Genomic DNA, 23,142 nt, shown 5'->3' with positions numbered 1-23,142 from the left:
TGTTCATAGCGAGGTCTATGGGAGCTCAGTTGAAGTCCGGGGGACCTTTCTCGTTGACCACAAAGCAGAATTTGCCACGACCGCGCGGTCTGTACCCGGTCTAGTCTCGAACTGCTCTTGAATGAGGTGCCTCTTTGTAGCTAAGTGATCTTCATATTGTAGAAGTCGATGGCTTCGATCGCGAGCTGAAGGACTGGCCACAAATACCGCCCAATCGTATGAGACTAGGTCCGAAGGCGACGCCCCACGTTCCAGCATTGCAGTAAGTCGAATCCGCTTGTCGTCCAGTCACTCGCCGTAACTCCCTTCCCCATGCGAAACACACTTTTCGAAGTAGCTGCCCCAAACACTTCGAAAGGCGACGTTTAGTCTGAGTGACTCTGCTGACTCGTTCACGCACAGTGGGCTTCATAAATGGATAATGTTGATTCTCTCGAAACAAGTAGCTGCCTTAGACGCAAGACAGCCAGGTAAACCAACGATCGCTAAGACGTCGGCTTCGTCAAAGCACGAACATCACGTCGCGGCCAAGACTCACAGGATGTGACGGTCGACCCTCTTCCGCCACTAGAGCGTGATAGGCTTCCTCTTCCTCTCGCCAGCTCTTCTCTTTACCTTTTTCCTCATCAAACGTCGAGGCGGATGACGATCGGTAACGCAGGGCTGGCGTCGATTCTCTCGAAGGAAGCTCGCTGCATTTGAAGTCACTATCTTTATATCAGTTGGTGGAGGGATAGTCGTACCTAAGTGATCCTCAAGCTCACCTGCGTTCACCGGCCGCGACGCGTCTTTCTTAGCGCGCCTCAGGAGTATCTCGAAAATCTCACAGAACAAGCAGGCGTATCTATCGCATAATAGGAAGAAGGACTATTAATCTTGACGTACCTCGAGATTTTCGGCTTCCCATAAGAAGAAAGAGAGGCAGCGGCGATATCTCGTAATTGGGGTCTTTTTCTGCTACTCGCCGCCAGAACCACTCAAGGTCAAAGTCTCCGCGTCGCGAAGAAGTGCAGCGACAGAGGTATCAAGACTAAGAAGAAGAAAGACATGCCCATTACCATCGAGGAGGAAATTAGTAAAAAAAGAATTTCTTTAGCGCCCCGACAAGCTTTCTCGGACTAGACGACGACCAGTCCCGATAACCCGCCGTATGAGGATACTTTGCCGAGGCCACCTTTCCCGTCTCTCGTTTCACACCTGTTTAATATGGAACGATATGATATTGCCTTGACTCCCACCCATTCCACGCAGACCACGCAGACTCACTGTCAAGACAGTACGAATCACGCTATTCGCTCTTCTAAAATGAGCCACCATAGGCGATCAGCTTGTGACCGATGCAAGGAGCAAAAGCTCCGTTGTCCCAGGCCGACACCAGCACATGGCAACGACGCATGTGCCCGCTGTTGTCGTGTGGGCGCGACATGCGTCACGGGTCAAGCTCGTCCTGTCGGTCGTCCTCGTGTGATAACAGCCTCCGAAAACTCCGCGGTCTCATCACCAGCAGCACTTGGAAGCCGTCCGACAAGTTCTCTACCCAAAGTTCAGGTGTCGCCGATAACGATGTCGACAGCCGCATTTCCAGGATTTGGAACTTTTGCTGATGCCTACACCAATTTATCGCCATGGGAGGACAGTAGTGGAGTCATGTCAATGGTTGAAAATATTGACAGTACATGGCCAACTTTGGACAATAGCTTTGATCCTCAGCTGCTAGGCGGAAATGGTCTACCCTGCCCAGCAGAAGCGAGATATTGCTCACCAAACAATGTTCCCTCAATCACGATATCCGACAGAGAATACGACTCATATGCCCAAGGTGATGATGCGGAATCTGCGATCATCAGACTCGCACAACTAAATGAAAACCTCGCTGAACAAATTGGGAACTTGAAATCGTATACGTGGACGGAAAAATCTAATGTGCAATCATGCATCAAAATGACTCATGAAGTCAAACGGAATCCCATAGCTCGGGCTCTACAAAGTGTAGCTGAACTTGCTACTATCCTTGAGAAGGCGGCCTTTCAGTCAGAGCAACCGGCTTTCACAACTATGGCGCACTCAGTCTCTGGGATCAGCGGACTCTCCAATGAAGCAGAAAGAGGTGACGAGCCAAAAGCGACAGCTCTCTGTGGACGAAAGAATTCCAATCCTGGAAGCAGACATTTGCTCAGCACACCAATGATGCTCCTCGTGCTCTCAAGCTATCTGCAAATCATTGAAGTCTACGATTCCATGTATCATCGCATCCGCCAGGCCGTGGAAAATATACCTAATGTGATCAATGTCCTGCGACGATCACCAAACTTCCAACCCTTCGGGCTACCTCCTATGAAAGTGGAATTGTATATCAAGATTATGACTCAGATGGCGGAACACCATCTGGGGAGCATCCAGAACTGTTTGGGAATCCCAACGGAATTACTAATTACATCTGAGCCTATGTTAGCGCCAGCAACCCTCAATAACGTTCATTTGTCGTCTCTGCTGTCGACAATGGAAACGCAGAAGACGATCTCCCTACGTGCCAACCTGAGGACAGTGAAGCAACTCCTCCTTCATTAAAAATTCAGACTACTGCTCCCACAGCAGAGCTTGCAAGTTTACTGCGCAATCTTTGTGACCCTGACCTCCACAGATGTGTAAGCTTTTGGAAAAGGCAAAGGGCCAGAATCAGACGAAGACTACATAGAAAATGCTGACACTGCCAGTCTTTTTGACTCTAAGAGAATGCAAATAAGCTAGCTAGCTGAGCCTCTGTGGCGGAGATGCTTTGAATCAATGAGAACTCTTCGGATGCTCGGTGGCAGAACTCTCGTTCTTACTGTTGTTCATACCAAATTCGGTCTCGAGCTCCTTGCGTAGCGGCACTTCCTCTTCGAAAGCTACCACGAAGAAGCCCAAGGCCGCGAACGCAATGCCAACCTGCCATGCAAGCCGCAAACTTTCGTTCAAAACCCAGGCAAATTGGTCGCGATCCTCTCGTGTCAGGGTGGCTCGAAAGGCTGCTGTAGCGTGCTCATAAGCGCGACCACCTTTCAACTGCGCTACTAGCGCGTCATCTGCTATGTGATCCACGGCCAAGACATCGAAGTGGTGGTTGAGTATAGCGGCCGGTATTGCTGTGCCCCAGGTCAAGCCGAAGCTGCGCATGAAAGCCCACGTCCCGGTTGCCTGGGCGACATCTGATTCAGCCAGCGGCGCCATCACTGCTGGCAACAGGGTCGCAATGACGATACCTCCACCAACAGATTGGATTATCTGGTAGCCGACCCAGGCGCCGGTGCTCGAGTTCTCGTCAACAAGGACCAGTAGACCCATTCCTATGGCCATGAAAGCAAAGCCCACGAAATGCAGTGGTTTGTAGCGGCCAAATTTCGTCAAGACAACCCCTCCCAAGGCCCCAAAGGGGATGAGAGTCAGAATCGTGGGTAATAGCTGAACCCCCGACCTGACAGGTGACGCATCACGAACGCCCTGAAAATACACTGGCAAGAAGTAGAGTACCCATATGGTGATGACGCTGTGCAAGAAAGTAAGCACAAACGCCGTGGCCGAAGTGCGATGCCGGAATAAGTGCAATGGAATGGTCGGATTAGGGGCGAGGCGGGATGAGCCTTGGAGGATGAGAAAAGCCACGAGAGCCAGCAAGCCGACAATCAAAGGCACCAGAACATGGTACGACGACCAAGGATATACCGCGCCCGCCCACGAGAGGGCGATCAGGATCGAGCTGATGGCTGCCACAAAAAAAGCGTTGCCGAACCAATCGATGCGGGACATTTTCGTAGCTAATGTTGTCGTTTTGTTCCATTTCACTTGGAGGTACAAAATTAGCAACAGCAGTGCTATACCCCCAATCGGCAGGTTCAAGTAGAAAACCCATCGCCAGGTGGTGTTGCTAACGATGACGCCTCCAAAAAAGGGACCAAGCCCGGATCCAAGAGACACCAGACCAAAAATGAGAGCGAAGTAGGCAGACCTCTGCCTGAGAGGGACAAGGTCGGCGATTATAACTTCGATAAGGACATTGATTCCCGCAGCACCGACCCCTTGGATGACGCGGCCAGCGATCAACATGGCCATGCTTTTCGCACCGCCGCATATACCACTCCCAAGAACAAAAGCCGCGACAGAAAAGATCATGGGATATCGGCGCCCGAAAAGATTGGCCAATTGTCCGTACAAGGGTTGCAAAGATGTCCTGTGTAAGTAAAACAGTCAGATGAAACATTCTGATCCACGAGCGCTGATGAGGCAAGCCTCTTTCCCCTTACATGGTCAACAAATATCCATTAACGGCCCAGAAATAAAGCTCGCCTGCTCCTAGATCAGCAACAACTGAGGGCAGCGCGGTGGAGGTGATGGTGGCTTCTAGTGCGGCAAGAAGGCCAGAGAACCCAAGAGCGATGATGACGGCCCAGAACCGAGGAGATCGCACCAGATTGTGTTGTGCCATGGATTTCCCTACTGCAGTTACTTCTGCCGGATCCGAGGAATTCATGTTTGGACCAGATCTGGGCTCGACACTTTCCGGTAGGCGTTCGCCGTGATGTTGCTTTTCGCGTTCCATTTCTGTTTTGCAAGGAAGGGGTCAATTCGAGGGTGCCTTTAGTTAGATCGGACTTGACTTTGCAATGAGAAAGATAGACTCTGGACGAGATGCATGCAATAGAGCGTAGAGATGAGTGTTGATAACTGTGGAAATGAACGTGGGAAATCGCCCAATTCTTGATGTCCCCGGCAAGGCAGTGCGGTTGCGTTCGGCAGCTTTTCTTCGGGGATTTTGTCATCCAACGCTCTCACCTCCTTTCGATTCGGTGCCTTTTCCTACGGCAACATTTTCCTTCTGCGAAAGTATGTCTTGGGAGAGGTAGATTCCCATTTTTCGTGTATCATGGGTGTGATTCAATCGTAGGGTGCGTGGCGATGTTGGACGACTACGTCTTCCCACCTCTTGCCAGCTTGTGTCTTTGGATAACTGGCGCCCTCTCGCGTGACAACTCGTGTTTGGCTAAATTGCGGTTGATTAAATCCCGCGCGAATTGCCATTCGCGCTATACGCTTGCCCATGAAACCTCGACGTTCAACTTTGAATGAGCATCTGAGATAGAAAATGAAACCACGGGAGAGCCCAAAAGGGCTAGCGCCCCTTATTTTCGGACGCCTTCTTAAGCCTTCTTTTATCCTTTGTGCCTGCGCTTCCCCAACTTTTGTCGCCAGCGGAACACCACATTTCGTGGACACAAGAATTTCTGATGCTGATCTGAAGTTAACAAGCACAGGTCCGTTTCTCTCCTTGGGTGTTCATACATCGCTTTGCAAATTATTCGCGAAAGTCAGCTATCTGCTGGTGAGTCGCCCGCTATGCAAAGTTCTCATGGGGATGGGGAAGCTTGGTTTCGACTGGTTTTTCTAAAGGTGACAGGTCATATTAAAAATATTCCTCCAGCCTCAACCAGACTTCGGGTGGCACACAACACGACACATAAAAGACAGGTTCCTATGTAGGGTCGTGGCTGTTGTCGTAGAATCACACACAAAGACGAAAGCACTCCCAGAAGACAGGTTGTGGTCGTGATGCCTTGGCAATATATTCCGTGGAAGGCGGTCGTTGTTGCCAAGCTGTCTTCTCACTTCCATGTGCCTCTCCCATCAGCTGGACACATTGTCCCAACGATGCTCACACTTTGTGGTGCTCCTCTGCAAATGAGTTGACGCATGGGAAGATTGCTGTGGGATTCGGAGGGTAGATGCTGCTCAAAGGTCGTTGACGGGAATAGAGATGTGATACGCCTAATGTGAACCTTATTTCTTGTAAATAAAATCTGAAAGATACTCCTTGCATTCGCTCCACAAAGTATCGGAGTGAATGCAAGGAGTATCCTAGATAACTTGCCCCCTCCCATCACTTCCAATCACGTCACAGAAAACCTCCCGCACCGGTGTCTCATGCCATCCATTGGGTGAAACATCGTCGGTGATCTAAGGTCAGGTGAAAGACTGGCGATCAGACAGGCTAGAACCCTCGTACCCAGAACATCTGTCGTCCGATAGATTGGTAAATTGGCCATCACAGGTACAGCTGCACGCCGGATTGATGGTCGTCGTATTGCCGAAGGGCATACGACACTCCGAGCCGTTGAGTGAGCATTTGGTCAGCTTTCGATCGTGGTGTAATACCGGGGTTTTTGGGATGCTTACGAGAGTAGGCAGTTTCCTTCCAACATGAATGGCTCATCCCGCTCAGCAATCCACGTATCGAGATCGGTTCCCATATAAGCACACTACCAGTTGTTATAAGGGTCCACATCACTTAAGTAAATGCAGTTGGGACGCAGATTCGACGAAACATTGTATCAGCCTGACGTAGAATTTGGTCCCAACCGCATGACGCAGGTCTGGGTGCGACGACATCTTTGACAATCCACTGAGGTCCTTCGACAGCCTTACAAGGTCTCAAAACCTTACCTTCCTTGACCAGCATTGGCTTTGCGAATTTGGCGGTTGTAGGGTTAATAAGATCAGCCATCATTCTGGCCACAAGGACGCGTACAACAAACAGATTGGACCAGAAAAAGGTATAAACCAGGAATATCGCTGCGAGAAATCCGAGCCCCAGTTCCATATCTGTGAAATGTGGCTGTAGGTCATTTTTATCCCTTTCAGTAGCAGGAGGATGAGGAGTAGTCTACACCATAATTGTTAAGCTGTTCAAGGAGCTTAAGGCTCTGACGGAGATATCTGACAACGTCCGTACCAAAGTAAAGCCGCTTCGTGGTTTGATCGGGTGATACCGATGTTAGCGGCCGCAGGTCATGATAATCCCGCCAGGCGCCCTAGTTATGTCGCCCTCTCGGCTCTGAATCGACGACCTTCAGTGCGCTAAAGGCATATCTTGGAGCTTATGGGTAAGCCATGTCGGCGTCGTACTTACTCCAGCGATACAATCAGCCACACAACCACACAATCTTAACCCACCACATTATATATCACATCACCACAAAACCACTATAAGAACTATATCGATCTGGCCAAGCACCAAGTATTGTTTTTAGCTCGACCAGCATACCTTGGTTGAGACTTGACTCAAGTGGAGGCTTTCGGATTCTCCGTTCGACCGACAGCAAGTAATCGACGAGACGAGCGACAAGGCCTGGTGCCATTTGCGGTCAGAGTTTAGGCTTCTTTCTCCAAAAGATGGGCTCCCCAGTAACCAAAAATAGGACGCCATAAATTTGCACCTCGCCTAAATTTAGTAATGCCGAAAGGGAGGGTGCTTAAACTTGCCCTGAAGACTTCTTTCAATCCTTGAGTCTTAAGCCATTGAAGGACATGCCTGTCAATTGTCACCTGTGTCATGTTGACGGAGGTCAAAATTAGTGCCCCTGGTGTGAGGATGTAGCCGCGAGAGGGGCAGCTGAGGCCGCCCAGTCTTATTCTAGACTTAAAGACCATCACCTCACACGTGCTTGAACGACATACTTCAGTGAGGGCTCAAAAAGTAGACTCGTTACGATTTGCACAAGATTACATACGATTGTAATGCTTGGGGCGTGGTCTTCCTCGTCGTCAGACCTGCATCTGCCCCTGGGGATTCGCGCCTCTTGTGTCGATATAGTAAATCGTAGGAGGAATCAATCGGTTTGTGTTATGTAAAGACTTGAGTGTGAGGGTAAAGTTTCATTTTGGGCAAAGGGGCTTGCGAAGCCAGGCCGACAAGAGACCCGGTCAATTGAATGGCTGTGCTGGGGGTATCTAATCACGCTGAAATACTGGTCAAGAGCACAAACGCGAAACTACGATAGTTGAGGATGCTAGACTCGTCGTTACTGCATCTCACTTTACAAGCCAAGTCCTAAGCGAGATTACTACCAAGCAATGAGTCGAATGCCAACGCTGGCCACGCCCTGCTACCAAGGCGACAAGATCTTCTGCCAGGCTGGAGTACATGCAGGAGTATTGCATTGTGCGCGCGATTAAATACTGGCTCTCTGAGGCAGTGCAATGACTACTCGAGACAGATGCCCAATGGTTCTCAGCCCGGTTACAAAGTCCCCTGTTCCCTTGAATGACCGGGTATCTCGCTCTCTCAGGCGAGTATCAATTATCCGGTATATACAAGACGACTTCCATACCTCCGAAGGTCTCTCCGGCTCTGAGCGCGTAGAACTTCCTTATGCCTTCTTTGTCCGAATCACGGATGATTGGAGGCTCTTCGGGATCATATGACATGACGGACTTGGGGTTGGTTGTTCCAATCGTAGTGGAACCGCCTTCAAACAACCTGCCCGACCACTCTGCATGCTCATGTCGGAGGCCAAGGACATGTCCCAGTTCGTGGAGGAAGGTATTATGCATCTCATGCTTAACCTGCGGATTGAACTGCAGCTTGTACACAATTACATCGCTGATATCATCGGCGGTGGGGAAATATGCCTCAGCCAGAACGCGGTCTCGCGAAGCTGGTTGGCCACCATAGCCCAGCGCGAAATTGGCATCCTCAAGGCTGTCGACCTATTCACCAACATCAGCATGGCCCATTTTACTGCGCAAATTCCTACTTAGCGCTTACCTGTTTGAACTGGACACCGAAGTCAAGAGCGTTCCACTCCTCGGTCGCACGCCGCATTGCCTTGGCGGCAAATAGGGCGTCGTCAGGAGTCTCATATCCATCTGCAAAAGCGACCCAATTGACAGTCACATTCTTGCGCCAACGAGGGATATGGTCGAAAAGACCAATCTGCAGGCCACCTAGATGGGGTTTCTTGTTCTGCATGTTCAGCAAACGAGGTTTCATCCCCTTATCTGTTGCACAATGAGTGGTGGGTCGGGATTGGACGGCGTGCTCATTCCGAGCTTGGTTGACCTTGAGCCCTTCCACATCCGGCTTGCAGTCTCGTGGAAGTAAGATTTTGAGAGCCTGCTCACCCAAGGCGTCTTCGGCTGACTTGACGCGGTCGGCCTTCGGCTTCCTTGCTGCTGGCTTGTTCGACATGTTGTGGGGCCGGGGGAAAGTAGCACACCAGCCGTGGAGTGGACGAGACAGTTTGAAAGTTGTTCGAAGTGTTGATGTTAGAATAGTGAATTGAGATTGGAAGCGGTTTCGAATGTTGAACGAAAATACTGGTCTCCTTGTGCCTTTTATTGATGTTTATACGAGTCTGAAAACTAAGTTTAAGCTGTGATCGTACGTAACACGATCCCACTTGAAAATACACGCTACCACAGTGCATTAGTGTCCTGCTTCGAGCAAGCCATAGCGAAAGGCCATCTTTCTCGAAACGTGTGAGTGTGCCTTTGGCTAGGCCAAAGGCCGGTTGGACTTATCAGCAGCATCAGGCTGAAGACTGTCAGCACGAGTAAAGTTGAGCTGAGCACCCACGTTCGGACGGAGCAGCGTGTTTCCGCTCCATGGCCACTGTCAAAATAGGGCCATTGACTCAAAGGCAATGGCAGAATCTCATCCCAGAATCCACTCACCCAATAGTCGGATCATAGAGGGTGCAGTCGTTACCAATATCCGAAGTAATGATGGGTAACCTGAGCGAATCACAAATCCCTCGCCCTAAGCCGTTACTTTATCTCGTCTTTTCCAACGAATGCCGGCACAGGGTAACTCATGTTGTGCAGGAAAGACAGAAGTTCCTTCCCCCAGATTTGCGAACCGCTTGATTTCGTGGTGGTCAGGTCTCGTAAATAGGCAGGCCCTGCAAGGTTTGTAGCCAGGGTGCATCAGAGTCAGCCCTCGCTGCATGCTTACAGTACTGCTTTGACTTATCTTACCATCGTATCATAGATTTACCCTCCCCTCAGTTTTTAAGGCTGCAGGACTACATGTCACCTCAGCCTAATGCGAACTTTCGGCCTCATGACCACTGCAGCGCGATCAGCAGATGAAACTTGGGCCTCTTTTCGTTCTCCCTCTTCGCAAGCCTTCAAGTGGCACAAAATGAGGGTTGCTTCAGCTGGGTTTCCGGTACGAAAGCTTCAGCGTCAGAATATGTTAGATGGGTGATGAAGCTCCATGGTCTATTTTGAGCTGAAGTCGGCCGCGCTCAGACGTTCAGGCTGAGGTGAATCTGGATCTGCAGTTTCGAAGCCACTTTGGATGACCCCAAGACGATCCGCACTCAGAGACTCAAGGAAAGGGCTGAGATTGGCTCTAAGCCCGGACCTTTCCCTCAACGCAGCTTTTGCCTGTGACAAGGCTGATTATTCGTCAATTTTGGCGAGGCAGAACTCGGGCTGAGCTGGAAAGCCGGGGTTAGCTTGCAAGGGTAAGTCACCCTGTTTAACGTCAGGAATTCTTGATTAATGACACGCTGAAAGATGTCCATGATCTCATCCAATGGGCCGTCGTCCACGCTCAGAAGATTCTCTATGGCCAGGATCTGGAGAAAACCTTCGTTGTAAGTTCTGTCTTTCTCCTAGAACAGGGAAATATCACTCATGAAGGAATCCATCCAACTGACCAAGCTGTAGGCATTCCTGGCCTTCACCGCCTTGTATTGGCTGCTCCCAATCATCTCGCTGTTCTGGTTGACCGTGGTGGCCTTGACCTTATCTTTCCTCGCTACCCTCGCCACAACTCCTCGAGGCCGCGCCGCAGCCCGCGATGCACAGGTGAGTGCTCAGGAACTTGCCAATGTTGCCGTGGAAAACGGCAAAGAGCTTGCTCAAAATGGAAAGGATAAGGCCAATGAGTTGTCTTCCGTGACGCGCAATGCTGCGGTTCACACAAAGGGGCATGTCCAAGATCTGGCTCAGAGTGGGAAGCAAGCTACTGCAAACGGAGCCGCGCAAGTCAGAGTCAACGCATCCAATATTTCTGTAGCCACCACTGAGAATGTCAGAGAATTCGCCCAACAAGCCATAGCTAAGGCGAGCGATCTGTCCTCTCAGGCGCAAAAGACTGCTGTTGACACGAAGGAACGCGTTCGGGACATGGCTCAGAATGGAAAGCAGAGCGTTGCCAACGGCTCTGTGCATGTCAGCGATATTGCATCTAACATCTCAACTTCCGTCACCGAGAACGTCAGAAATATGTCGGACATAGGCCCGCACAGCATGGACAAGGCTCAGGACGGCGCAACCTCAGCAGGAGACGACGAAAAGGACCACATCAACCGTCCTCTCTACTCAGAAATCAATAGCAATTCTGGGGAGGACCACTCCATCACCGGTCACGCAACAAACGAAGCGTCTCATCTATCAAATCGTGCAGCAGAGACGCCAAAGCACGTGGGCCCGGGGGGTTTCTATGACCAGACAAACTCGGGAAACTACAGCCAGGGGTCGAGTATCAATGACACTGACGTATCTGCCTCGCAGACGGCACCCAACCATGCTGCCAAGCGACGCACCTCGACTTACATGGAGCCGACACCTTTGTCAGCAGAGCTTATCGGCACCGAGAACACAGGTTCTGCTGCTGACACGACGTCCATCTACGCCGATGAAGGCGACGTGGATGGCTCGCATGGCATCATGAATCGGCCGCGTGGACTTTGAGTCGCTGTGGCACTAAGCATCTCCATGACGATGCTTCGTTGGAGTTGAGCAAGGCATTGAACCTGCTATTGCCTCTGCTACGCTGGCGCACCTCGAACACAAAGGAGTAGCTGAGAATGAGGGAAGATTGGTTTGGATCGCCAATTTGCACGAAATTTGGTAGCTCAAGGACATGGCACAAGCTGAACAACAATCTGATAACATAAGCAAATGCTTTCACGTCTGTGCGACATTATCAAGCCTTTGGAATGTAAAGTCTTGGCAACTTGCACTGGGTCGTCCCTGAATGAGGATTCGCTGCTCTCGACGATATAATAACCCTCCTCGTCCCAAGTAGCTTGGCCATTTGACCCTATCAATGCTTCACTGACGAGGAGAGCGATCGCAGACGAGACGTTGGTGACATGCGAGAAGCTGAAGTTATTCTCACCTGAATTTACAGTGAATGCTCGACCAGGGACTCTGACAGCGGTGACGTAGGGCTTGAAGTAGCGAGTATACTTCTGTAATCCTCTGGATTCTTTATAAACGATGGGGCGGTAACGGCAAACTTCACATCCAATCTTGCGGCCTTAGCAACCACTTTCTGGTCGACCGTAGTGTGTATGCGGCTTTGTGGTAGACTATCGATTTCTTGGGCATTTTAACATTACCATAACTCCAACCGATGACATATGAGACGAGCTAATGCCATTTCCAGGCAGCTGTCGATGCTTTGCGCTATCTTCCAGCTCTTGTTCTTCCAGCTGTGAGCGCTTATAAGGGATATCTCGCCCCAATTATGTCTCGCCTTGTCATGAGTAGTAGCTGTCAACTGATGTTGCCGATGTTGAATGATAGGTGCGGTGCCATGCCTCCAGCTGAGAAACCCTTGCATGATGCCGTCCCGACGAACGAGAGCAACTTTGGACCTCTTCTGTCGCCTGTATCTGCCAATATACGAAGCTGTTTGGGATCGAACTTTTGCACTAGTCATTTCCTTGGGGCCATTAAAGGTGATGAAGCTGTCAGACGTGACTAGCGATTGGCTCTATCATCTTGCGACTACTTCCAGGGGTTCACAGCACCACAATGCGAGTTCCTTAAAAGTTTATGACTCTCTGGCAAGGGTGATTTCAGCCCACTAGACAGCATTGTCCGCAACAATTTCCAGGATCAAGCATTGCAAAGCCTCCAGGTGATAAGAGAAATCCCAGACCGGTGGAGCGCGTGCTTACTAACTTGTGAGGGTCACTCCAACTGGGTCAACAGCGTGGTGTTCTCGCCCGATGGGTCGCGTGTTGTCTCTGGCTCCCGCGACAAGACATTGCGGGTGTGGGATGTGCAGACGGGCGCGTGCGAGCATACATTAAAGGACCACTCTGGCTCGGTCTACAGCGTGGTGTTCTCGCCCGACGGTTCGTGCGTTGCCTCTGCCTCCGACGATATGACGGTGCGGGTGTGGGATGTGCAGACGGGCGGGTGTGGGATGTGCAGACGGGCGCGTGCGAGCAGACACTTAAGGGCCACTCTAGCTCGGTCTACAGTGCGGTGTTCTCCCCCGATGGGTTGCGCGTCGCCTCTGGCTCCGCCGACAACACCGTACGGGTGTGGGATGTACAGACAGGCGCGTGCGAGCAGACACTCGAGGGACACTCTCAAAGGGTTAACAGCGTAGTGTTCTGCCCCGACGGCTCGCGCGTCGCCTCTAGCTCATACGACCAGACGGTGCGGGTGTGGGATGTTACGACTGGAGTCGAGTTACTGTGCCACGATTCTCATACCTCCGACAACCGCATTGAATTTGTTGATAGTGGCTCAAGTATTCGCGCAAATGGTCAAGTCATAAATATAGAACGACCTACTGTCTCAACGCGATCATCTAGCTTCGACTTACCATCCGGTGTCGAGTTTGGAGTTACTGGTGACTGGATTACATGGAGCTCACAGAGAATAATATGGCTGCCGCCTGAATATCGTTCTAGCTCATGGGTATGCCAACGCGATATTGTCATCATCGGGAGCGGAAATGGTCGTGTTACCTTTGTGCGTAGGACTGTGTAGTTATCATCCGAGCAAAGACTAACCTAATGATGTCTTAGATAGTGACTTTATGAACAAGATCCGAAGAAAAGACGGTAAGTGTCAATGCTAAATTTGATACTTGGCTCCACGGTGGATAGATTTTGCTGTTAATTTATCATGTTGACGTCTGAGAAGGCGGAGTATTGGCGCCTGTAGGGCACCGAAGTCGTTTGGCCGATCTTTTTGAGATGCCTTCCAAATCGATATCAAATTCTGGTATTTATAAAGGAGAATGGCGATGGTACTGTAATAGAGTACGGCTTTTAAATGTACGTTTGATTTGATTTGATTTGATTACTCCATGACAAGGGTAATCTCAACACCAGCAGTCGATAGCGTCAGTTACTGGTGTAATATTTGACATATCTGCGCCGCTCTTCTGTGCTCATGAACCGCCAGCCTGGGCAAGGATCAGTCACCAAGTCGGTTTGGCATGCTTTCAAAGAAATTCACATAATGAGCAAGCCACTTCTTCGGCAACACCCAAATATCGTCACAATACTCGGCTGGTATTGGGCGAACGATCGTATCCCGGTCGTGGTCGTCGATTATGCCCCTTTCGGAACCCTCAAGAACATTCTGATGGAACTTGGTAGTCATATCTCGGCTTATGACAAAAGACAAATATGTCTTGATGTTGCAGCTGGTTTAACCGCTCTACATAGCGCCGATATTGCACATGGAGATGTCAAGATATCCAATGTCTTGATTTTCAGTTGTGCATGTGATGAGCCACGCAAGTTGACAGGTCGTTGCTGTTCAACGAGATGGAGAGCAAAACTTTCTGACTTTAGTCACTCTATTTTTGGACTTTCCCAGAGGCGTGCCACAGCCTATCCAGGGTCAACGCCATACAATGCACCCGAAGTTAGGCATCGACCTGTAATTGTGACGTTGAAACTCGCCTGAATCCCGTTTCTCATCATGATTTCCTCCGCTCGTTTTCCGAGGGAGTTGTCAAAGGAGTCGCCATGCGCTGCCCGGACTTTCATGCGCTTCGACCACTCTGGATAGCGATTCAGTACCACGAAGAAAGTGGCTGTAAGTTTTTCCACCACATTCATAGTGGAAGTTTCCTCAGTCGGAGCTATGTTGGCGAGGGTATATGTATGTTATATGATTGTTACACGCCATCTGTTGCATTGACGAACCCAGTCAAAGACAAAAGCATAGAACCAAGATGTGAGGAGCCCTAAGTCACGAATAAGATAGTCATATCGACGGCTTAACATGGCTTCTTTTAATGATGGCCTTCAATTCAACGATACTGAATCAAGACTGGATCAGTACAACTAGACTTGGTTGCATGGGATTTTAGCCTTGGTATGGCGGTCGCGTGTTGATGCTCAAATTGCTTCACCAACTAGAATGGTACTCACAAAACCAAAGCAGTTTGGGGCGGAATAAGTCCCGGAAATCCACTGAATGTAGTGAAAGTTAGAGAACAGCGTTCTTTCCAAATGGGTAGGAAGTGCATGTTGTAGAATAATTATAATAAGGAGCAGGCCTCTGCGAAACCCACCTATTACCGTATGCCATATACCTGATAGAGTTATTACGATGGTCAATATCTTTTGGTTGAACATATTGCACCTACTCTGGGATGTATAGTACCGCCTTTTCCCCGATGGACATTTCAAGAATTCCTTTGTCCCAACCTACTCAACACCTGCCAGTAAGATATGATCATAGTCAGGAAGGATAGCACGACGAAACGAACCTGATATAACTTGACCGACGCCAATGATCGTCCTGAAATCCCCACCTTTAGCGGTACTATCAAATCTAGGCTAACATTAAATGGTTTCACACTCTGATAAAGATGTTGAACTGGAGCTCACTCTCTACCCCGGTGGTACTCATCCACACTGGCTACATCATAGATCCAACCAGTATGCTCTGTGATCACCTCATCCCCAGATGTTGGATAATTTACGCCGTCGCCCGAACGTAGAATAATCTTCTCAAGTGATGCAGGAAATGGCATCGTCAGGGTAGGTTGCCGTACGGTCTATTGTGGGGGGTACTGGACTGAGAGACTACAATTGGAACTTGTGATATATCAAGTGGGACAGGGGGAAGTGTACGTTCTTATTGTCAAAATCAGGCTAACAGTCACTGCACGTTTACGTTTTCAGCATCTGACAACGCCGCTTACCACTTCTCCAGCCACCCGGCCAACCGATCCGAGCCAGTAATGAGCTAAAATAGTCAGAAAAAAGGCCAGTGTTAGCGTATGACCACCGATTCTTAGGAACTTCAATAAATGCAAAGCAGCCCAACGATCGACAACTCCAACCTTATCCAGTTAATGTGTGATATACAGAATGCCAGGAAAATCCCCAGTTTTCTCCTAATAGCGAATGATCTACCTCGCAGGTCATCAACATTCCCCATGGAGCCCGAGCACTTTACAGAACGCCCGCAACATAAGGCTAGGCTGGGTTGGCAGTACAGGGCCAGAAAAATCTTTAGAGATAATCTGATTGGCGCTTCACGATACGAACGCTTGATTTTTTGGGACTCGAAAAGCGAGCATTTCATCTGGAAACAGCCTTCTTGCAATAAGAAGTGATAACTACTGGATAGCATTTCCAACCAAAGTTGTAGAGAATACAAGCAAAGTTGATAATTGGCATAAGAGTAATGCAGCTGTAGGACAAGTTTGGATGCACGGTAAGATGTCTAATGGGAATCGCCAAGGGTAGTGGCACCACTGGTGAGAAGTCAACCGCGAGCTGACTCCCCACACTAATGTACATACTATGCCTCATTGCGATGTATACTTCATCAAATAGTCTCCTAAAGTAAGAAGATCGCCATGGCTAGCACCTGGGCAACACTTGGTTTCATGAATCTGGGATTATCGAAAGGTTGTCATCAGGGAGACCTACCTTCCCATCGGTTTTACCGACGCTTCTAGGGGATATTATATGAAACCACCCAAGGCGCTCCTTCGTGTTCCCTCCAAGTTTACAACCCGCCACACCCCTTAAGTACACTAAATACAGACCCAATGGCTCTTCTAAAACCACGGATCGATTTCAGATTTGGGAGGTCAAGCTTCTCCAAAACCGCAGTCACCAAAGCATCTAGCCTGTGCACCGTTCGCCTTCTACCAGTAGGTGTCCAACGACCGAGAGACGTGAACTGGGCTGAGCTTGACAAGATGAACGGCGTGCGATGCTCTCGGTGCAAGAAGAACGGTGAAGGGGTTGGGGTAATCCCAGGTACACGTTGTCACAAATGTGGCTGCCCTTGTTGAATATCCGTGGAAATGCAATAGCTTGGACACGCAGTTCAAGTTGTGCATACGCTGGTGCCTCATGAATTCACATCGAATTGCAGGGCCCCGGTTCTATACCAGGTTAAAGTGCTCAGGACCGAAGGTTTCGTCACCAAAAGTGGTTGTGAAGAGGGCTTTTCGAAGAAATATGTTGTAAGGTATCCTAATCTATTGAGAAGTAGGCCTCGGATACTGTCACGTTGTTTCAAGATGACCCATGATAAAGGTGTTCTGGTTCCAACGTAGTGAAAATCGAGTCTAACCAAAGGGGTTTTCGCAACCACTTTCAAATGACGATTAAATACTGCCCAGCTGAGTGGTGTTTGTCCATCAACATCTTGTGTCTTAAAGTCCAAGTCGTGCCGCATCAGTAATTGTTCAGGGACCTCCTCCTGACCATGTCCTGCTACCAGAGAAAGAGCAGTCTGAGAATAATCGCTTTTGAGATTTATGTTTATGCCAGTGCGTCCAAGGAAAGCTAACATGGCGGAACCATGTGACGTGCAAAGCCTCAATTCCGTTATACCAAGTTGAACGATAACCTGCTGGGCACGGATTAATTCCTGGTATGGACCTCCAAGTGTCGCACTGATTCATCGCTTGATCCTTTGGCGGCATTTGCATCTCCTTCGTCAAAATCAAACCTTCCTCCACAAGACCAACATCCGCCTTGCCCCCTGTTCTGACAACAGAAACCCGCGTACTCCTCCTCCTGGGGAACTCAACAAGGCAAACGCATCTGCCTTCCCTGCGTATTCGATTCTCGGCTCCTGCGACCTCCACACCTAGTTCATATGTGTACCCTCGTCAAAGAAATGCACCTTTAGCCCACACTCGTCCTTCATCTCGTCAAATACTCTTTGTAGCGTCCCTGCGCGTCAGATCTAGTGAAGTTGAGGAAGTTCAGCACCCAAATGCGATTGTATCTCGGTCTAACCTAATACTCGAGCAGCGAGGAAAAGCTTTTTGGGGCGTCAACTTCACTCCCGCCTGCCTTCATCATCCCGTACTGGCCCCTTGCCTCTTCTTCGAACTTTTCATCTCTTGCGATCCCCTCATCTGCTTCGACGCTAAAACTCCACACCTGCCTTAGTTCAAAGAACGAATCGAACTTGATGTCCCTGCCGGAAAACAGGAAGATGTGTTTCGAGCTCCGATCCGATGGATGAGTTTTGCGGAAGAAGATGCTGTCTTCGCCAACAAACAACGGATACAAATTTGATTGTTGAACTTGGTGGAGAAATGTTGGTACAGGGCGACGTGAAGTTGTAAGGATGGAGGTAAACTGTTGCCTTTGCAGTGGAACCGAGGCGGTGGCAGTCATTCTGAGGCGTGCAGAGGCCATGATCGTGATAATGGTTAGGAAGAAAACTGTGCGTATTGGAACTTGGTGTGTCTCACATCTCGTCACTGTGAATCATTTACACTTTTCCTCGAGCGTGCCGTCTTGTGGGCTTCGCCTTGTGTTTGCTCAGAGATGTTGCAGAGCCCCATGCAAGGCCTGCACCACCACGAACACAACCGTCTACAGTGGCAGGACAACCAAAGGCGCGTCCAGTCATTCTTAGGACTCAATACATTCTTGATGACCACAACTTTCCTTCAGCCGGTGATGGTCCTGAGTCGACGCCGGTTCTTCTTCCACAGTGCGGCCAAGCACATGTCCGGAGAATAAATACTACTCTTTGCATCGGCATATTGGCGCAATTGAGATCCTGGCTCCTAAGCCGGCACAATCATGGACGCTCTACGAATGATTCCCGAGTAGAGGTCCACCCTGAGTACAGATGGCTTGAGTAGGATATATTTGCAAGACCGTGGGCCACTATCACCATTCCGAAACCGCGTTGGAGGCAGACTTGAGGTCTGAGATTTGAGTTCCGGGAACTCCGTAAGTAGAAATGTAGGGCGTGATCCGGTGTTAGAGGCTTAATAGGTTCATGCCTCTATAGCACATAGGCGGTCGAACGGGAATGGTTGAAGTGTAGGATTCTATGTCCTATATTTTGTTGTATTGTTCTATCCTGTTGGCCGCAAGTGAGTCTCATTTGGATGGTTCAAGGTCTCTGATTTCTCTCTATGATGTGGGCTGTTCTAGATCCTATATAAATCTCTATGTAAACTGATCTAAATCTTCGGATATCGCATCAATCGGAAAACCCCTAGACTTACTTGATCCTCAGTGGCATTTGCCACCTAGTAATCTCATGAGGCTCCGCAAGGCTTTATGGGCAACGGAATATCGTTGTTCCGTCGTCCAACATATCCCCCTCTAATGGTAGTCGACAGATTGTCACTTGTCTACACATATCTCCAGTAGGTGCTTCTTGCACTGCCCACTTGGAGTCTGCCTTGTCTGCCGGACGCCTGTTATCGTGAACTGGTCCACATGAAGCCTCATCGATTCGAAAAAGCATTTACGGTACCGATAGCCCGACCCCTGCCCAAAGCGACGCACGTGACGTGACGGGTAGTGTTGAAGGCTTGGCAGTCAGAAATGCACTTCAGGAATTGTCAATTTGTCTCTGTTTTCTCCACTCATGGAGTCTGTTCTTTCTCCTATATAAACTACGCGTAGGGACGATCTAAAATGGCTTTTTCCGCATCTCCTGAGGCCTTTGTTGAGCTGTAATAACCGGTGGAAGACCCTATCCTGCTGAGGTTTTGGTCCTTGTTGAGCTGACAACTGCGCTAGTGGTAGATTGCAGTATGGTGAATCATTACGGCAGAGTATAGGGGTCTTGGCAGCAACAGGTAGTTTAACCAAAGGCGGTGATAAGTGGCAGAACTTCTCAATAGTGCCTGCGCGAGACAAACTGACCTCCAACAGCAACTCAATCCAAGTACGTGTTATTCTCAAGTCAGAGTTGTATTTCTTTCAAGCTTGATGATTCATATCGTAAAAAACTTCTCCTCTAATCTAGGAGCACTGTCATCAAGCACCGAGTGCACAGTTCCCGGACCGTTAGACCATATTCTCCATTTGCGCTGTCTTCTCGAACCAGCATCGAGCTTCCTCAAGGACGACGAACTTTTATCAAACCGTCTTGCTTTCGGCTGCAACCACAAGAATAGGTCGAAGTAACCTTTCAAAGCGATGATTAACAATGCAATTGGCCGAATGCACACCATGAAGAATTGACAAGCCTGAAAGCAGGCGCAGTTGTACATCGCCATGGGCATCGCCCCATGCCTGTTGTCGCGAAATGCGCCATACTGGAAGAGAAGATAATCGTGGAAACACTAGCTGTACCCAGATTCCAATGCATAATCTAGAGTTTCTAGAAGATGAGTTTTGTACGTCATCGCGAGGTCGAATATTATCACGGCTCGACACAGGAAGCCACGTTGCCACCGTCAAGAGTCACTATGTTGTTGAACGCCGAGAAGATGGAAGCTTTTGTGTCAGGGGACATGGAAGAGGACTTCTGGCTTGGCACTTGCTAAATCGCGTCGACCGCATCGTGGTCTCCGGCCAAGAGTATGCGGCAGGGGATTGCGCCTACGTTCGTTTGGCCAACCCTGCAAGGCTTGAACCCGCCTTGTTACTTGAAGTAAGGGCATCGGAAGTTGCACGTCGGTTTGTCTTGCTCGCATGGCTTTACGTGCGGTTTGATGCAGAGAGGCTGTTGGGCATGGGCGACATTAGATGGGAAGGCTTGAAAGAAATCATGCCCAGCACGCACCTGCAGATTGTTGACTGCGACACTTTGGATGGTGTTCTGAACAGGACCTGCCTCCCACCTTTGACTCATGTTCTGGATATCCGAGCAGACTGTGCTGCACTGTGGTCCTACTCTGAAGCGAATGTCAGTTGGCTATCCGCAATGTTCCAGGTAGGATCCACGGCTCGACTTCATTGGATGGAAGCGGAGCGTCGTCGTCGATGGGGGAGACGTCTTGTGAGGCAAGAACTGTCTATCCTTGGAATTGCCCAGGCGGGAGCAAAAATAAACAACATGGTGTTGGCCATTCACGGTGGCGCCCCTGAAGTTGGTAAGTCTGCAGCCTCCACTTGGTTTACTGTCTGACGGAAGATAGACAAATATTCGGTCGCGCCTAAATTCACCGATTGGTACAAGGCGGCCAAGTCCAACCGTCATCCTCAGCGAAAGAGCGCGCCGAGCTGCCCGACGTAGTGCTCCGTTGATAGCGTCTGAAACTTATGGTCAGTTTAAGTCCGAATAGCCCAGAGTCCCGAGTTCTCCTAGAACTCCCCTCCAGGCCCTGCTATGATTCTGACCCGTCTGGAAGAACCACAGACTAATGTTTAGCAGTCTATGGGCTTCGTTGCAAGCTGGAACGAAGACTACCGAACAATTGTCGCATTGAGCCAACGGAGCTTAACAGAGCCATCCGTTCGCTCTCAAGACTGGAGACTCTAAGGGAGGTTGACCCTCGTATAGTCCAACGGACACGAATTGGTAAATTATTGAGGTCTTTCGTCGAGCGCATGGGTCCTCACAGCGACGACTGGTCTCGATTCCGTCAGCGTTGTCAGGACTTGCTAGGAAAATGGCACAACGCCGGACCACAGCGACGCAAGTGGAGAGCTCAGCCTATGTGAGGTTGCGCAACCGGAAAAGACGTCTGGAAAACTTGAATCAATCTCCAAGTATGATCTTCGGGCCTTTCCTCGAGGTCGAAAACTAGAGTAACGCGCTATGCTTAGTCGTTCTGTAGACGTGGCAGGCCTGTCGAGCTTGGGCTTGTGTATCATCGCTGGGAGTACGATTGAGCTCTGGTATCCAACGACTTTGACCACGGTTGTCAATTGGAGCCTCTGAGCCTCCAATCCAAATTTAATTTCGCTGCACGTGTTCGACTCGGATATGATAAAAATACCTATCCGAGCATAAAAGCGCGAGGGCTGTGATCACATATTGATTCGGCAATTTTTCAGTTGTAGTTTAACGCGGACCTGAGCCACTGGGTGCTAACTACTAGAGCCAATCAATCTCCTAGTAATACTTCAGGGGTATTCTCATCTCACGATTTGACGCAAGGCTTCACTCATTGATGATTGTGTGAATCTGATGGTACACATAAGTACCTGGGACATATCCTTGCCATTCATTTATGGATGTTAGACCATTCTCTCTACTAATGCCTGGGATGTGGTTTCCGGCATGCATGGCCAGTAACGCCAGATGGACCACGCGGACTGAAGTACTTCATTCGCACGTGCTTCCCACACATATATGTATAGCTTTGATGGGACGCTTGGACCCCAGCTGAATTGAATTGTGGTGCACAGACCTTACTGCCTTTGAAAGGACTAGTAGAATGGGTAGTCACGAAAAACGCAAGCTTGATAAGCGAGAAGGAAGCAAAAATCGAGGCTCAAATATTGGCTTGCATTTTTGCAAGGTTTGTGGGGATCGTTCTGTGCGACGTAGCTAATCGTAGAGAGTTAAACATCAATATAGTACTTGTGATATGGCCTTTTTTTCATCTAGTTGACACTCTCTTTCTCATACGCGGAGCTTTCATCACAGCTGCTGTTGAGCCCGCTTGGATGATAGACGTGTCACCTTGGCAGAATTTCGATCGGATTTTGAACTTGACGGCCCGTTGTCGTCACGCGTCGTGGTCGCTGCTCAGTGTGCACATGCTGAAACGGTTCAAGTGGTGGTCCACTTATAAACGAGGGATTACGGCAATGGCGAGATAGCCTTTGTACGACATCTAGAAAGCTTTAACGACACATAAAAGATCTTATGCACCGGATGCTTTCAAAGTCGAACATCATGGTGGCTTCTCTAGATGATCTCGCTGACTTTGCAAGGCTCTGAGAAGAGTTGGAAAGTGCTCGTCAAAGTATGAACATCTGCGCTAAAGTAGATGGCTACTTGAAGGAGAATGTCAGTGTGGTTGAAAATTATGCCACAGGCGATGCTATTCGGTTCATGGTGTCAACGGACGGTAAGACCATTCCTGGTAAGAATCGAGGATTGGAATGGAGGACGAGGCAAATTGGAGGACATCTTAGTGATGCCACTGTGGTACAGCTCTCACAAGATATGTCAAGTTCAATGTTCAGGGCCCTCGGGGTGCTGGCTAATCCCCTCAAAGCAGCTCGGAGAGCGATGCCATTCCCGGAAACTGGCAGCGACATGGGCTTGGTTTTCGACTCCACGCAAGGCCTATCCCATATGGTGTTCCGCCGGTCTCAGACTCGGCGAAATCGATGCAGTAAAAGGGGACTTTCTTTAACAACTCAACAAAGTGCTCGGTGGAAGCATCTTTAAATCGTCGAAGGAGCCGATCCAAGC

General features: G+C 49.5%; 5 protein-coding genes across 5 annotated transcripts; 3 read left to right on the top strand and 2 right to left on the bottom strand.

Annotated features, from left to right (window-relative positions):
- Nucleotides 1–1,563: 1,563 nt before the first annotated feature.
- Nucleotides 1,564–2,568, top strand: LTR84_011301 (uncharacterized protein; the record flags this gene model as incomplete). The annotated part of the gene is made up of 1 exon (XM_064854834.1): nt 1,564–2,568. The coding sequence occupies one exon, from the start codon at nt 1,564–1,566 to the stop codon at nt 2,566–2,568; it is 1,005 nt and encodes a 334-aa protein (XP_064700056.1).
- Nucleotides 2,569–2,781: 213 nt separating this feature from the next.
- On the bottom strand, nt 2,782–4,576 carry LTR84_011300 (uncharacterized protein; the record flags this gene model as incomplete). Its single annotated transcript, XM_064854833.1, has 2 exons — nt 2,782–4,207; nt 4,281–4,576. The coding sequence occupies 2 exons, from the start codon at nt 4,574–4,576 to the stop codon at nt 2,782–2,784; spliced, it is 1,722 nt and encodes a 573-aa protein (XP_064700055.1).
- Nucleotides 4,577–8,106: 3,530 nt separating this feature from the next.
- LTR84_011299 (uncharacterized protein) lies at nt 8,107–9,001 on the bottom strand (the record flags this gene model as incomplete). Its single annotated transcript, XM_064854832.1, has 2 exons — nt 8,107–8,520; nt 8,579–9,001. The coding sequence occupies 2 exons, from the start codon at nt 8,999–9,001 to the stop codon at nt 8,107–8,109; spliced, it is 837 nt and encodes a 278-aa protein (XP_064700054.1).
- Nucleotides 9,002–9,955: 954 nt separating this feature from the next.
- Nucleotides 9,956–11,517, top strand: LTR84_011298 (uncharacterized protein; the record flags this gene model as incomplete). The annotated part of the gene is made up of 3 exons (XM_064854831.1): nt 9,956–9,998; nt 10,336–10,415; nt 10,489–11,517. 3 exons carry the CDS (start codon nt 9,956–9,958, stop codon nt 11,515–11,517), a joined length of 1,152 nt encoding a protein of 383 aa, XP_064700053.1.
- Nucleotides 11,518–20,130: 8,613 nt separating this feature from the next.
- Nucleotides 20,131–20,898, top strand: LTR84_011297 (uncharacterized protein; the record flags this gene model as incomplete). The annotated part of the gene is made up of 1 exon (XM_064854830.1): nt 20,131–20,898. One exon carries the CDS (start codon nt 20,131–20,133, stop codon nt 20,896–20,898), a length of 768 nt encoding a protein of 255 aa, XP_064700052.1.
- Nucleotides 20,899–23,142: the final 2,244 nt, after the last annotated feature.

Source organism: Exophiala bonariae (assembly GCF_035927105.1).
Source record: "Exophiala bonariae strain CCFEE 5792 chromosome Unknown scaffold_52, whole genome shotgun sequence".
Lineage (NCBI taxonomy): Eukaryota > Fungi > Ascomycota > Eurotiomycetes > Chaetothyriales > Herpotrichiellaceae > Exophiala > Exophiala bonariae.
This window is presented reverse-complemented; position numbering and strand designations above follow the sequence as displayed.